The sequence below is a fragment of the Amblyomma maculatum genome, chromosome 1 (genome assembly GCF_055883805.1).
Source record: "Amblyomma maculatum isolate TAMU_Amacu chromosome 1, ASM5588380v1, whole genome shotgun sequence".
NCBI lineage: Eukaryota > Metazoa > Arthropoda > Arachnida > Ixodida > Ixodidae > Amblyomma > Amblyomma maculatum.
The window spans coordinates 456,091,088-456,107,868 of record NC_139344.1 but is presented as its reverse complement, the minus strand read 5'-3'; the positions used below and the strand labels follow the sequence as shown (position 1 = coordinate 456,107,868).

Genomic DNA, 16,781 nt, shown 5'->3' with positions numbered 1-16,781 from the left:
TGCGGATACGTGCGGACCGTTCCGGTCTCCCGCAGTGGTCGAGCACTGTGCGTGCGGGTGTAACAGTTCTAGCGGCGCGGCCTTCGTTCTTCAGACGGCCGTTAATCGCCGTCACCCCGCTGGCGCGGGTCTGTTTCACGCGGAGAGCGTGGCCTCAGTCTGCAATTTTGTCAACTGAACACGCACCGGACGCCGGCTTTGACAAACGCATACCCTCGTTTTCTGCGGCAAGATCGCACTGGCCAGGTTTCCAAAAATAACGTTGGCCGACTAACCATCGGCTATCAGCTGTCGTCCTGGTAGCAGTGTGTGCGTGGACTTGACGCACTGTGCACCTACTTCCTTCCAGTGGGGGAAGTCGCATATCGATCGACGCACCACATCAAGGGTGGCAGTTTCTTGTGTTGTTCCGCGTCCAAGACGTCTCCTCCTGTCTCCCGGTCACTAGTGGACTAGCTGGTGTAGCAGGGGACCGCTTTCTTGGAAGAGGGCGTGGTGCTGACAGCGCGCTCCAAGTGTGACTTGCGTAACCTTGGCGATCATTGTGGAAACAGCGCGAGCGTGTTTTACCGCCGCCCTTTGCCATCTGCTCGTGTCTTTTCCCGCGTTTGTGTGTGATTGCGGCCGAAACCATGGGTCTGGCGAACGGCAAGACTCAGTGCTGCGAACACTGTTCCAGGAACGGGGCAGTCGGAAGCGGCACCGCTGGAGCAGTCATCGTCGGTTGCCCCAAGTTCGCTCGCAGAATGGACTACCTGAGGGACCCGAGGATCTGTAAGGTGAGTGCTGGCTTCTTTTAAAAGTTCGTGTTTGTGTGAGGCCCCTGCGCGATTGAGAAGAGGGTAGCCGAGTAGATTATAGAATATCTAGTACCATCATCATCATGAGCCCGAATGTACCCGACACGTTTCGGGTATAGGATCGGATTCTCGTGGGTGCTAGTGTCCCAAGAGTGTCCGAATTTTCTGGGACACCTTTGAATTTTGAACCAACTGTGAGTATTGTAAAATACCGTGGTCAAGTTTCCGATGCGTGGCAGATTTTCGCTTATGAAATTTGTCATGTCTTCAGAATGAGTATTTAAGTTCGCCATATATGAAACCAATTTGGCGCACTGGTAAATAACTGTACTTTTATGAGCACTTTGCTAGAAATTGTCTGTGGTTTTGTTGCGTTGCACAATTTTGCTTCTGAATTTTGCCCTTCGTTGACAACGAATTATTATGACAAAGAAAACCAGTGGGGTGCTTGTTTGAATATGAATATAACTACAAACCACAGGACTGCCGAGGGAGGATCTGCGCACATATGGACTCTTATGGCGCAGTTATACAATATGCGAAAAAAAAAAAAAAAAACACGCATGGAAACTGTTTTCCAGAAATTGTGCAAAGGTTCTTGTGTGCGCGTGTGGAGACAAGCTAAAACATTTTAATCGCTAATTAGGTTCTTTAGTGCGGCGTTTAGGGGTCGCAATGGAGTGTTCTTCTACAGTCAATTGCAGATCCGTGCTGCACTTGACTAGATATCTTGCTGGGGTGTAGCTATCGTGTTTCACCGCCTTTTAGCCAAATTAATGCCCAACTTTTATTCTGGGGGCAGCCTTTCATGCGAAATTATACCGATTGCGAGTACGGTTATTATCCAACAGGTGAACTGAGCATATAGACGTGCCAGCTGGCTTGCGACTGAAATCGGCCACTTTAGAGCGCCAGTTCTCATCTTGGCATTGGAATATACGTATTTAGTCCAGGATTTGGCATTGGACTAAGTATTTACTCCTGTATTTTATGTACCTGACTTTAACAAATCCTGCCCCTTCGGGGTGGTGCAATGGTAAGACGCCCGACTACTGTGCCGGAGTACCCGGTTGCGAACCCGACCGCGGCGGCTGCGTTTCGATAGAGGCGAAACGAATAGGCGTCCGTGTGCTGTGCGATGTCAGCGCACATTAAAAATCCCCAGGTGGTCGAAGTTACTCCGTAGCCCTCTAATACGGCTCCTATTTCTTTCTTTCCACTTTAACTCCCACCTTACTCGTTTCCCTTACTGCGCGGTTCAGATGTTCACAAGAACAAGTGTGACAGATATTACGCCTTCTCTTTCCTGTGAACCAACTCTTATTATTATTATTATTATTATTATTATTATTATTATTATTATTTAGCAAATCTAGGTAAAAGTATTTGTGCAATCTTGCCGAAACATCCGCGCATTGTCCATCCTTGTTCGCTCATACCTCTACAACCACCAAAATTACGCCTCGCCTTCCTCGGGATTTACTACTGTCCTGCCTCAGCTATCTAAAGGATGCGACATGTTTCAGTGTAGTAGAGCGCCTGTATTCGGCCTACCGCATCCTCACTCCGCCATTCGTATGTCACTCAAGAATAGCGATTAGGGTCCGGTGAAGCGAAGTGCAGTCAGTTCGGCCTGTTGTTTTCAAGTACTGTGTCTAGCGACAGGATGTTTTGCTGTAATAGTGTATTTCTGAACGTTTCACTAATATATGACATATAGTATGCACAATATAATAGCGTATGTAATACTGTGTCAGGTATTATTGTCTTGCTGATTTTTGTCCAAAGCGGTTCAGGTCCGTGCAGCCCTCATCTGGGGTTTCTGATTTTCTGCGGTGTTTAAGAAAGAAAAGAAACAGTGTTGCCGCCCGGCGCTATTCGTCTGCCTGCATCGCTTTGATAATTGCATACTGTATCGCTATACTGTAAAGCGTTTCGAAGGTCATAATTTCTGCGATGGAGAAAATTGAGTGCTCAACCCTTTATTGGAGAACGCGATACGCTTTGGTGTCAAGGTCCGGAGCGAGGCGTGGCCAACAGATGACTGGGAGCTGACGTAAGCTTTCGGTGCGTTGCGAACACGTGTGACGGAATGGACCTCATTTCAAGCCACTTTGGTATGCGATTAGGCAGTGACCTCAACGAGGCTATATAACTTGCACTTGCTTCAGCAAAAGTTTCATTTCTTGGAGATTGATTATCGACGATCTAGCCCAAGAGAAATAGGCAGAAGTATACATAGGGGATGCGAGGCGACACTTTTTTTTTTTTTTACACCACACTGAACACAAGACGCAAGAAAAAAAGAAACATCCACATTTTTTTTTCAACCAATATATCAACGTTAGTTTTCTCTTATCCTGGTGAAGACCCGTGATCGCAAAGATACATGTGCCACCAAAAACGTATATATTTATATAAGGGTTCAGCTCTGGTGTGTCGCTAGTTGCAGATGTAAAATGGGGAATCGCAATGATTGCCTGAGTCGTTGAAACTATAGAGTAAGAAACGGGGTCGAAATTAGGATATGGCATATGGCTTGAATCGCTCACCGTTTAATGACGGTTAGCCAACTCTGGACAGGATGTACCATCTATGTTGAGCCCGTAAGAACTCCGACAAGCCCGGTGGTGGTACTAGGTGGCTGTGCCACTGGGGCCACCACTGCCGTCAGTATAGTACGCCATCAATACTGCCCATTCGGCGAGCTGACGTGCTTAGCGCTTGAATGCCACAAATCATGTTGAGAACATCGCCGCAGGCCTACAAAGAGAAACATGACGGCATCCTGGTCGAAATAAAAGAAAAAAATACACTGTTTAAACTCTTTCAAACTAAGTCTGACTAGTCGTAGCCCTGTTTTGCTTGTTTATGCTAATACCGCGCGTTCAGCTGACGTCACAGCGCCCCTGCACGAGATCTTTGGCACCACTGAGAATCTATAAAATTTCAAGTTCAAAGGTCACAATTCATGGTCAGGTGGTTAACTAGTCGCGTGCTCATGCACTTAGACTTGCTGTAGACAGGCGAAATCGATCCCCTTTTGACCGTGGCAGATCTTGAAGGTCGTCTGGAGATGCCGAAGCGGTCCCCGGGTTCGTACCTGGAGAATTCAAGAACGCGAAGAGTACAAGGCGAACGCAGGAGGGAGAAGCGCAAAGAGGGTAGATGAAGCATCAGGGACAAGTTTGGCCGTAGCTGGTGCAGAGCGCGATTTGGGAGCAGTGAATCAGATGGAAATTTCTCCAGCAGGCGACGTAATTTGGCCGACAGGGATGATGGAGGCAGTCAGCGTAGGAGTCATGTTGTATCAGTGGTGCCAACGGTAAGTGCAGTCTACTGTAATCCTTTAACAATAACGTCAGCCGCGTGTAGCCCCCCCCCCCCCCCCCCTCCCCCGCCCCCCTCCTCTTATTTCCTCTCACGAAAAAAAAAAATGAAATGCTTGCCTAGAGAACAAGCTGAAGAGAGAGCGGGGCGTAGAGCGCGCTTCATAAGGTGCATTTCAAGGCTTGGATCGCTACAGTCACCTGCCATAGATCTGCGCACGTGCATTGCGTGCTGCTGTCGAAACAAAATTGTAACAATTGTTTTGCGGATACTTAATTTAATGTTTGCGGATATATTGGACTAAAATGAGGTGAATGGCTAAAATATTTTCAATTTCACACGTGCTTAGAGCTTTGTAGCCTAATTAAAATAAACTTAGTCGAGCCCCAATCAAATACCTTTTGTCGCTCGAAGCTATATCCGCAAAGAAACGTTGGCTGTAGTGGCCTTTATTTAAACACTATATCACGTGAGAGAATTTCCTACAGGCGACGCTGGTCTCTCAGTCTATTCGCTCTCGAATTTAGGTTATGCTGTGTGTGTGTTTTTTTTTTCTTGTAATAAAGTCGTTGCTCAATTTGTAGCCTTCGTTTCTTCTCTGATCAAATTCTTCCAGGTAACATCGGGCTTGAAATTCTTTCTTTTGGTGCCAGAGGTCCTTCGTGGACAGTCACGTAGGGAACAAGAAAAGCAAAAGCCACAACAATCACTATTTCTTGGTTTGGCGATACGCATTTCTAGTCGCGAAATGGCCTTGCCGTTCTTTTCATCAAACATTTCAAAAGTCTATCTGGCATCACTGACTACCTAAAAAAACGCTGGACGCTTTGAGAAAAAAAAGAAAAAAGAAAAGTAGCGTTCAAAAAGCGGGCGCCTTGCCGCAAGGGTATAAATAACAGCTGCAGAGCTCCCAATGAAGGAAACCGGCAATGACGTGTGTTTGGAATTTTTCTATCGGAAGTGCAGCAATTAAAGCACTACGGCTTTCGGCAAGCGGCCGATCAGCGGCGGCTGCCTTTCATGCAGCCGACGTCCTTGTCCACTTCTCTTTTCGCTCTGGCGTATCCGGAAACTGACTCTTGAGGCGCTGTTCGCCAGATCGAAGGGCAGGGAGAACGAAGCTTGTCCATTCCTCCTCCCCTTTTTGCTTTGGGCATGATTGTTAAGTGTCGCTTTCCGTCTTCTTTTCTGTTTTCCAGACTGTGAATGTGCTACGCGGCGCGCCATGTATCTAACGGGTTTCCATCGTTCAGGGCGGCGCCTTATTTTTTCTTCTTTTTTCATATCTCGCTCACTTTCCCCTCCTCCCGTTACTAGGTTGTTCTCGCGCGGATACTCGGGTGATGTATGCACATCGCGAGCGGCGCGAAGGTCGCATGACTGAAGACGGCTGTGCTGGTTTTTAAAAGGCGTTCGATTCGCGGACATTCGGTTATATTCCACTGGAACGGCACCACCCGCCGGTTGAATACAAATGGCGGAGAAGATGATGTACGCCGATACGCGCAGAAAACACGCGCGCGGGCGGGACGCACTAAGGCGAGCAAACCTCAACGCTCGATAGGATAGAAAACGTCTCGTCTAGACGTTCATTCTCCTCGGGTGTGAATGTGGAAATAGTGCTCCGGCGTTGTGAATAAAGTGGAAGCTAGCGTAATTTGAAAGGTCCTTTTCCAAGCAACCTTTCGCTGTTTTGTGCCTGGCTGAGTTATATGTCACACTACCGCATGTATCTCACGACCAAACTGTAAACGCATGGCACACACATTTCTTTGCAGAAATGCATCGTGCATGGTGCAGTGGCATAATCAGATTTTTTTTTTTTTCGGCGAGGAAGCGTATGCACTGGCCCGAGGACTCACAAACCGGGATGTCAGTGCGATCTCATTGAGCAGAGAGCCCCTTCAGAGTGGGGAGCTCAACACATATAACGATATTCTAAATCGTTACAGATTAGAAAGACAAATACTGTTTCGAGCAGGCAAATACCTGAGCAGAAAAGAAAAGGTTATATTGAGAAAACTGTAGGCGGCTTTTTTTCCCAACCCACTCGCACTGAGCAGATATCATCCTGTATCCGGCTATACAGGACCCGCGGTGTAAACATTGTAACAAAATTGCTGACATGATACACACGGTGTGGACGAGCCCTCGCTAAAACGAACCTGCAGGAATACTGGAGTCTTGGGAGGCTTTAGTGATCAGCTACAACGAAGAAGTCCAAAAGAAAGTCATTCATCTGGAATCCCAAGGGATCCAGTCCGCAGAAAGGGAGAAAGATGACGGCGGTCAAGTTTCAAGTCTTCCTCACCCTCTGACTCATTGATGGGTGCAAATAAAGTTATTCTATCCATCCATCGGCAATTGAGGTATCGCTGTTTTCTTGGAGGAGTGGTTAATCCGAGGTAAAACGGGCCGCCTTGACGCCGTTGACAGCACGAACAGCGAGCGCTCGTTTTAGCGCAGCCAGACAGCCGTACCGCAAATCCAGTAACGCGTTGCGGTTGCTACCGCTGCCAGGCTTGTATAGCCAGGTTTGTCGTACGGTTACAGTTGCCCAGTTACCGTGTTTAGAGTATGGCGGTGCCAATAAGCTGTTCGTTATCCGAGAATGTAAGTTGTGTGCATCATATGCGTGCAAGAAGATGCTGAACTGAGTGAGTTGAACTGGCTTTAATTCCGCAAGATGACGAGAGTGAATGAAAGGGAGCCCACACACGAGCGCTCCTATGTACAGTGCCCCCCCCCCCCCCCCCCTTTTTTTTTTTCTTTTCGACCTCGCCAGTTTGTGTTAAGTTTATGAGGAAAAGCATGCGTGTCATATATATGCCTACCTCTGCAGGACTAGGATATGATACGAGGACCTCGTGGATAATGCTAAAGCATTATATGTTACATTACGGGGAAACCCGGTGATGTCGTTCGTCGTCGTTGGGGCTCGCAATATGGTGGTAAAAATTCCAGCAAGAACGAGGAAATGAAATGACGTAATCAAGCGACCGTGTGACGTACACGGCAAGGCAGACTTCCAAGATGCATCCCTGGATGAACTGATTCATTCACAAACGAGGCGGCAACCACCGGGCCCCTTCAACCCTATGCATTTCATTCGTCGATGTATGTTCGCCACTGGCTGGGTTGTCCCCGTGGCAGCCGTTTTTCCCACATTTGTGTCAGTATTGTGAAGCGACTGACCGCTCGTTTTAGAGTGCTACGGTTGGCACCATACCATGCCTCGTTGCACGTATGTAGTATACGTATGCTGGTAAAGGTGGAAGCTATCTTCCGACAGGGATTCGAACAGACGTCATATGTACTTCCATTGTATGCATTGTACTCGCTTTTGTATAAAACTAATGTAGCAGCTTTTCGTCACATACAACGTTCCGCATGGTTTCATACGATTCCTCGTTGCATGTAGTACACATCCGCTAGACCATTTCGAGGGTAGCTTGCGACGGAGATTCAAGCTGACGATTTATGAACCTCGAGGTGTGTAGCGCTTTCATGTTAATATACATGAAAGCAGTATTGCGTCCCTGCCAAATTTGCGCTCTTCAGCTCTGCATATGGTAGGATAGTCTCATATTGTTGTGGCTGTTGGAAGAAGGAAAAGAAAATGCACGGGCCTGCTACTGGCTCTGTAGCTGAGCCACCTCCGCTGCCTTGTGCCGACAGAAGAGAGAAAGTAGAGAAGAAAGAAAAAGAAGAGGGAGAGAAAGACGCGCGCCGCAACAGCCGTCGTCGACCACCTAAGCGGTGGCGGGTGCAATGACGGCCCACAACAGATAAAAATTCGGTGGCTGGCTACACCCGCCGCGAGCGGCGTTGACCTACCGTCCCAGCCCCGTAGGGCCAGGAACAGCCACCTTTTACCCACCGGGATAGTCTCATCATGTTCTCCACTTGCGCAGGTTTAAAGTATAAGTTGGTTTCGCTACTCATTATACGGGAAAAGGGTCCACTGTGCACGTCCATCTTACTTCGTTGTACTGACCGGACATCTAAACTAACTTGCGACACACACGTATCCAGTAGAAGCAGTGCAGCAGACGCACATGTGTGTGATTTTTCAATAGGAATTAACTTTGGCTGCATGTCCATTTGTGATCTCTAATACTTGCGCCGAGCGGCCGGCAACATTCGAAGGCCTTGCGTGTGCCTCGGGAAGAACAAGAGCAACAACAACAAAAGCGCCGTGTCGAGTTGGCCCGGGCGCCAGTATTAACTAAGGTCGGAGGAGACTTTCAATTCCATGCAACACCTCTTCGTCTGAATAGTGCTGATGCAGTGTCTATGCTGCTATCGGTACAGGATCAATTCTTGGCGTGTTGCTCTAATTCATCGCTCTTCTATTTTTTTCTTTACTTTGTGATCGAATACTTGCATCGCATTCGTGGCAATACAGCAAGACGGGGGGGGGGGGGGGGGGGGGGGGTGTAAACACTAATGCGCTTGCTGATACAACGAACATGATATACTAAAAAAACATAGATACAGACGTAGCGTGGAAAAATGAGATTAAAACGATTACACGTGATAGCTCGTTCCACTGGCACAAAAAGTGAATGCCGAAAAGAATCAGTCCTAAATGAATACTTTTTAACCTTGAATTACGGTCCTTCCTCTTTGATATATAAGTGGGCGGTTTCAAGTACTCCTCTCGTGTACTATACCAATTTGGCTATGAAAAATGCTATGAAAAAACAAAAAAAAAACTTGAGACGAAGATGCGTTCGGCGATCCGCTAAATCAGGCCACCGGAGCGATCGTGTAGCATATTAGTCATACTTACTCACCTGTCGTAATTACCTATTGCATACCGAACTGCCTTATTTTGAAGTTTTTCCAGCATACTGTTCCTTTCCTGTTCCTGTGCATATGGTCCCAGCAAACGGAGGCGTATTCAAGCACCGATTCCACATACGTAAAATACAGATTCTTGTTTTGGTCACGTGGAAGCTGTTTGAAATTGCGCGCGTTAAAAAGAAAACGAGAATAAATTCTGCTTTATCCACAATGTAATTTACGTGTCTGGTCCACCGTAAAACTGCGTTACGAACAGTTTTTCATGATGAAGATTTGTAGCGGCGCCCACGTTGCAATAAGTACACCAAGTTCACATAGCCATAAGCGTGCGAAGCAATTCTAGCTTTACGAATTTGAAGTACTGCCCGAGGGGAAGTTTCTCACCTTCCGTATGCTTTCTTTCCTTTTTGTTTCGGAGTGCCCCTGAAACCGAGTCTCGCGCAACATTTTCTCATCTCGTAGTGTAAACTTTCTACCAGCTCTCATCTGTGCGTCGATGGGCCCACTCTGTGACTGATAGTCAGCCACAGTGCAGTATCGTTCAAGGATGTTATAGTCAGAACTTAGAATGAGGGACCCCCTTGACGTCATAACACTCATCAAACTCCTATTACAATCGCCCGCATTGAAAAAAGAAAAAAGGAACGCTACAGCGCGCCGATTTTCTGATGGATCTGAAGCTCCCTATTGTACGGCTTGCTTACATCGGTAGCTATCGCATTGCTTTTTATGTGGGATGGATGGTTGGTTGGTTTGTGTGGTTTAACGTCCCAAAGCGACTCAGGCTATGAGAGACGCCGTAGTGGAGGACTCCGGAAATTTCGACCACCTGGGGTTCTTTAACGTGCACTGACATCGCACAGCACACGGGCGCCTTGCTTTTCGCCTCCATCGAAAAGCGGCCGCCGAGGCTGGGATGTTTGCCGAGTCGACCAAGCTTAAATGTACGAGCAAAGCCCTCGTCTGGCATATAAATCGTAGAATGAAGCGTGTATTCGCTCTTCGCACGGGAAAACAGGCTCCGCAGCGCAGCGTCATGGGAACGATGCGCTCCGCGGCGAGTGAACTTGTTGGAAGTGCTTGCGTGCCTGCACAGGTCGGAGAAATATGTCACGTGCTTACTCCGGCACACGCACAGCCCCCCCCCCCCCCGCCACACACACACACACATACACACACACGCACACACACACAATGTCTTACAGAGGGGGGATGAAGGGGAGGATTTACATGTGACTTTGGAAGCCACCACCATAATTTTATCTGTTGTAGGCCGTCATTGCACCCGCTACTGTTTCGGTGGTGGACGACGGCTGTTGCGACCCGCGTCTTTCTCCATTTCTTCCGTTTCTTTCTTCTCTACTTTCCCTCTTCTGTCCGCACGAGGCAGCGGATGTGGCAGGCCCGTGCATTTTCGTTTCCTTCAGTCGCAACAACAACAACAAGGTGCCCTGCTTAAAAAGAGCGCCAAGCGGTCACGCAGTCGATTCTCCAAGTATAGCAGTCTTGACTTACTCTGCGGCTCTCGCTTGGTAAGAGGTTTTTGGCGTCGGTCTCCTCCTTCAGACTATGCGCTTTGATGCATATTCGTTATTTGCTTTCGCAAGGTTCCACATTCCATAACCTGCTCTCCGCCTTCATCCGTCTATGTTGCACAGCCGCGGTAACCATTACTTCCGGAAACGCAGTCCGCGTGAGGGGCTTGACTCTGTCCCTTTCTGGACTGCCAGAGGGACTGTTTCCGCTGTCTCGACAGAATTGGAATGCGGTGAACACGAGAGCGCTGGCTTAGGAGAGGGTAGGTGGCGATTTCTCTGAGCTTCCAGAAAGGCGCTGGCGCGAATAGGCATGACGCCTTTGCTTCGGTTCACGGGGCAAAGGCGGCTGGCAAATCTTTCTGCTCTGTAGGGCCGGTGCAACTGTTCAGGAATAGCTATACCGCGCTACACTTATGAGCGGGTTAACACAGCAATACAGTGCTATTCGTTATTGGAGCAGTGCTCTGCTTTGGAACTCTTATTCATGAGAAAGCGAAACCATGGACAAATCAGTATTTGTTCACTTAGTAGTTTCACTTTGGCGTTCTGTCTTGTCGTAAAGGAAGTATAACAACCCACATTCAGATAGAGACACGGGATCTTCCTGTTGTATACTACTACTACTAATAATAATAATTGGTTCACAGGAAGGGAAAGGCGCAGTATCTGTTACACTTGTTCAGTGAACACCTGAACCGCGCCGTACGGGAAGGGAAGAAGGTGGGAATGAAGGTGGAAAGAGAGAAAGGGGAGCCGTAGTGGAGGGCTACAGAGTAATTTCGACCACTTGGGGATCTTTAACGTGCGCTGACATCGCACAGCACACGGACGCCACTTCGTTTCGCCTCCATCGAAACGCAGCCGCCGAGGCCGGGATTCGATCCCGGGTACTCCGGCACAGTAGTCGCGCGTCTTACCACTGCACCTAAAACCCCTCAATAAACTAAAAGTAGCGCCAACATAAGAAGTTTGCCGCCCCCCTCCTCTCCTGCGCTCTCCTTCGTCGTTCGACCCTCTCATTGGCCGAGCGCCGTCACGTGCGCGCGCGCGCTTTTTTTTTTTTGGCTGGGCGTGCAGCTTCCTCCTTTCCAGCGGGGCGGGCGGCGCGCGCGCGGCACATATCGCCGTGTGTTTTGCTGCCACACGGACTGCTACTAAATCGTTCCCGCTGGCTATTAAATTTTTTTTTTCAAGCATGTTGCGCTCTTTGGCCGGTGGCTGATAGAAGCACGGTGGTGAAGGCGAGTTCAACCAACGCAGACATCGCGTACAAATGGTGTCACGCACGGACAGTTGAAAACGGAACCGTTTCAGCGCAAAATATTAAAAAAAAACTGCTACCACGCTTCTCAAGTTTCACGGTAGCTTACACTTCAGTCCAACCTGCAAAGAAACCACACAGACTGCAGCTTCCGCAGCCTAGTTAATTTTTTTTTTTCAAGCATGTTGCGCACTTTTGTCAACGGCTGACGGACTCAAGGAGGGGAAGGCGAGTTAAATCGACGCCAAAATCGTGTACGTATGGTGACACACCATGGCAGCTGAACACGGCACCGTTTCAACGCCAAATATAAAAAAAAATAACTGCTACCTCCCTCCCCAAGTTTACCGGTAGCTCACAAGTCAATCAAAGCTGCAAAGACTCTGCAAAGACTGCAGCTTCCGCCGGCTATAGTTAATTTGATCTGCAGCTGAAGTTGAAAATACATGGAAGACAGCTGCTGCCACACTTCTCAAGTTTACCGGCAGTTCGCAATCCAGTCAACGCTGCGAAGAAACCATACACAGACTGTTCCAAAATTGTTCCTGTCCGCCGCCTAGTTACACATTTTATAAAGCATGCCGCTGAGTGGCCAAATGTGACGAACTACGGGCACACGGAGATGACGACGAGTTGAACCAACGCCGAAATCGCGTATATGTGGTGTATGACACAGCTGAAACTATTCTGGCGGGAAATCCCTGTCAACATTCGGTAATTATGTTTCAGCAGTGAGTAATATTTTAACCTGAACACATTGCGACAAAATGCAAGGCTCTGGTGAGACCCAGCGCACGGCCGCTTCGATCGGCGCGCGCGCGGCGCTGATCGAGACGGCTGTGAAGGGCGCCTGCTCCGGAGAGCGCGCGCTAGTCGCGCACCCCGTAGGTGGAGCCACGGTCGAAATGCGAGAGGAGGAGCGGCGCCGCCGGAGGAGGAGAGAGGAGATGGCGCTACTTTTAGTTTATTGAGGGGTTTTAACTGCACCACCCCGGCGGGCTGTCCAGGCACGCGAAGCAAGAGAGAGAGAGAAAGAGAGAGAGAGAGCAGGCTAGCCCCCGCCACAAGGGGCGGTCCCAGCCCCACCAGGGCCAGGATTAGCCACCCTAACTGTTGTTTTTGGCGGCAAATTAGCGGCTGGTGGCATCGACCCATGCAAAGGCCGGTACCACCCTAAAAAAGGAGTGCTTGTGGGTGTCTTCATTAAAATCCTTCTAGCCACCTTGCAGTTGCCTAGCGCTCGTACCATCGCTCGCGCTTGGTGGCTCGGCACGGTTAGAGTGCTACAGCACAGAGCCGTATCGGACCTGAGTGCATGGGATCTCGTTAGCGTTCCGATGGAGGTGAATGAGGAGCAGGATAAACTATTTTCATCGACAGGAAGTAGCAGACTAGTGTCAGACTAGTGTCCCATCATGTAGCCATGAGCTTGGCTTTCGGCGGCATCTAGGTTTCATGTCACGACCCGGATCTGTGTGCCCGAGTTGGAGCTAAGCAATGCGGCCTCCCGCTAGTCTAGATTCGAGAGCTGCAAACCTGCCGGAGGGGGTGAAACAGAAAGACGGTCGTGTGCTGCGCGATTTCAGTGGATGTTAACACCTGCACGGTTATTGAAATTTATCTGAAGCCCTCCACTACGGCACATCTCCCTTTTACTCTTTCTAAAGCGAGAGCCTTTCTATGCTTATGAAACGAAATCCAATGCGCGAGAGTTCGCGAGATTTGTGCGCGAGATCTGTCATATTCCGCGAGATTCCGTACAACGAACGGGTACAACGGAGAAACGATAGAGAAACTGGAAGGACAGGTCATACAAACGACAAACCTTATAAGGAGAATAGCTAATAAAAAAGGAGGCCTTAAGGAAAGTAACCTATTAAGGCTCATACAAGCTTTCGTAATAAGCAGGGTCGGGTATGCCACGCCATACTTAGACCTGAAAAAGGCCGAAAAAGACAGGATCGATAGCATGATCAGAAAATGCATTAAAAGAGCACTACACCTCCCGGCAGGTACCTCCACGGACAGGCTAATGATGCTGGCAATACACAACACCTTAGATGAAATAATTGAGGCAACACTAGCTACACAACAAAGAAGGCTAGAGAAAACTAAGGGTGGAAGGAAAAAATTGAGGGAAATAGGTATACAACCGAAGGAATACTGGGACACGACACAGGAAATGAGAGTGGAGGTCCGGGAACGGATCCATATCCCCCCATTACCAAAGAACATGCACCCTCTCTATAATAAGCAAAAAAGAGAGAAAAGGGCCGAAAGACAGACACGGAGATTCGAGACGGAAAATTCAGGTAGAATTGAATATGCAGACGCTGCATACTGCGGTAAAGGAAAAGTGAATGCAGTCGTACTCACTGGCAAGCGAGAAATGGTTACAGAAGTGTCTATAGAAACAAAATCGATACAGACAGCGGAAGAGGCTGAAATATTACTGGCTCTTGCTCAGACCGAGGCGAAATACATAGTCAGTGACAGCAAAAGCGCAATCAGGAGCTACACCGCTGGAGTAATAGCAAAAATCGCGGGTAGAATCCTTGATCAAAAGCGAGTAGAAATAGACGTCACCCTTGTTTGGACGCCAGCCCACGCAGGCGTGCCCGAAAACGAGGAGGCACACAAACTAGCCCGAGATCTCACACACCGGGCTGGAGGAGTGCCACTGGAGCAAGGCAAACAAGAGGACCTGATTAACTATAGCGAAATAACAATGCACTACAGACTGAGCAGGAGAGTCCTACCGCCACCAGACCCCACGTTAGGCAAAGAGAAAGCAGTAGCATGGAGAAAGCTACAGACAAATACATACAACCCAGTTCCTGTCAACCATATATGGACAGAAATACGATCAGACCTATGTTCACTATGTAAGGAAAGGGGATCTCTAGATCACATAATATGGAAATGTGCAAAGTCACCAGGCAGGGCTAAAAATATAACTAAAGACGCTTGGGAGACCCTTCTGGGAAGCTCACACCCAAGAGCCCAAAGAGAAATTGTTCGATTGGCCGAAGATGCCGCCTGAGTCCAACTACCAGCCTGCAACTAAGGCGACTGTCCCACCTTCCGGGTCTAACCCCCGAAGAGCGGGATAGTCACTCTGTTGGACGAATAAAAGTTCTCTCTCTCTCCCTGGCTAGCCTTTCTGCCATCTGCAATCCCACACTTGAACGCGTGCCAAGGAGCGCCACGCGACAGGAGCGATGTTGTACCGTCTAAACAGCGCTTTTCCTTTCCTCTAAACAGTCTATAATTATATGTAGCTCTGCAACGAACGCCAATGAGAGGCAAACGGTGAGAGGCAAATGATAGGAGAGGAAGGGTAAGCTTTCGCCATTCTCCTCTGAAGAGACATCTCAGAGAATCTCTATTGTATGTATGTATAACTTTATTGAGATGCCGGCAAACGACGGTTTAAAGTAATTTTATTTGAAGTGAGAGCTTCACTACAAGGGTCGGAGCCGAGCTTCGCGTATGTCGCGACCGAGTGACGTCACGCGCAGCGCAGGTGGCCGCAGCAATCGCCTGCTCTGACAGCGTCGCTAAAAAAGAAAATTAGTCTCCACTGGGAATCGAACCTCCATTCCTTGGATCCCCAGCCGAGCGCTTCACCGCTGTGCCACGCCCCCCCCCCCCCCCCTCTTTTTTTTTTCTTTATTACCAATTTTTTAAGCACGCAGCATACACTCTGAATACACAACAAAGCAAAACAAAAGGAATGCTAAAAGCACTAGGCACGTTCTGCCTAAAGCGCTAGATTTAAAAGGGCTTTACTGAAGGCAGCTGGTCCAGTACAGGTAGCCACTCCGGAGAATTATCTTGTGCACGAAGAATTTCTCTTAGGTATACCACGCTCTCGATGAAGTAGTGTCGAGCGGGGTGTACAACGGTTCGCTCATGCCTGACATCCATACGCGTTTTCTATACGCTATGCACGCCCCGGATAGTGAAACATCATTATAATTCAGCTTATCTCCCGTGAGGATGAAAGCGGGATTCCGCGAGTGACAGATAATGCGATTGGTGCGCAATTTGAAAGTACCAAAGACTAAAATAGTTATTTTGGATTGGAAAACATTTACTTCGTCAAAATGCAGATGCAGACGGTCCGCTCTAGATGGCCTCCAGTCTATGGCTGGTGGCGACCTTATAGTGGCACACTCGGTGGCCAAAGCTTGAATGCCCGGGTCCGAGCTGACCAGAACGGCCACCCATCGCTCAAGAGAAGGAATTTGTACTAGATCTTACGGTGGAGGTTCTTTTTGACATTGCCATAGTATGTCATCATACGTGGCTGTTTCTTTGTCACTATCGACCCTGAGGCCCACAGCCGTCCGTGCACGTCCACCACCCCCAGTGCGAACGTACGCTCCTCTTGTTGCGTATTCCGCCACGTCAACATAGACAGCTCCTTCGATCGTTGCTTATTTTTCCCGCAGAGTATTCCCCCAGCTTTCCTCCTTCCTTCGTGGTAAGAAAGGTGCATATTCTTTGGTAGTGGTTTGATCGTTAGTCGCTTCCTATGGAGTTTGGGTAGCTGTGTTTTCGTATCCTCGGGTGGAAGTTCCACGCCTATACCTAGGCGCAATAGTCCGCAGCATCTAGCTTTAGGTATGGCGGTGCATACACCATCCTGCTCAGGACAAATGCCTGCACTATCCTACAGAGGTCGTTTTGTATGACTCCTCTCCTACGGTTGGCGATTCTTTTGATTAGCCTAATTGACATAATAACTGATGTTTTCAGCTTATGACAGCTCCAAAGGAGACTAAAATAGCTAATTAAGTCACTAAATTAGGATCACGTCAAGGATTTGACGTCACGCAACCAGAAGTAGAGCCGAAAGAGGGCATAGGAAGGGAATGGCGCGCAATTTGAAAGTACCAAGACTAAAATGGATGTTACGAGTTGACAGATGATCCAGAGGCTTGTAATCTATGCACCGTATACCTCTGAGTCAAAATCATCTAATCTGGCAATGCCCCGATTCTCCGAGAGCTAAAGAAACTGATCCCCTTGATCAAA

The 16,781-nt window shown here is 48.6% G+C and overlaps 1 protein-coding gene across 2 annotated transcripts in view; it reads left to right on the top strand.

Moving 5' to 3' along the window:
* Men (NADP-dependent malic enzyme) overlaps positions 1-16,781 on the top strand; it is a 194,884-nt gene that overhangs the window by 115,235 nt on the left and 62,868 nt on the right. For both annotated transcript variants that reach the window (XM_084603162.1, XM_084603168.1), the window contains exon 2: positions 680-779. In XM_084603162.1, the coding sequence (XP_084459288.1) occupies positions 680-779 (100 nt within the window). The remainder of the gene's footprint in view (positions 1-679; positions 780-16,781) is intronic.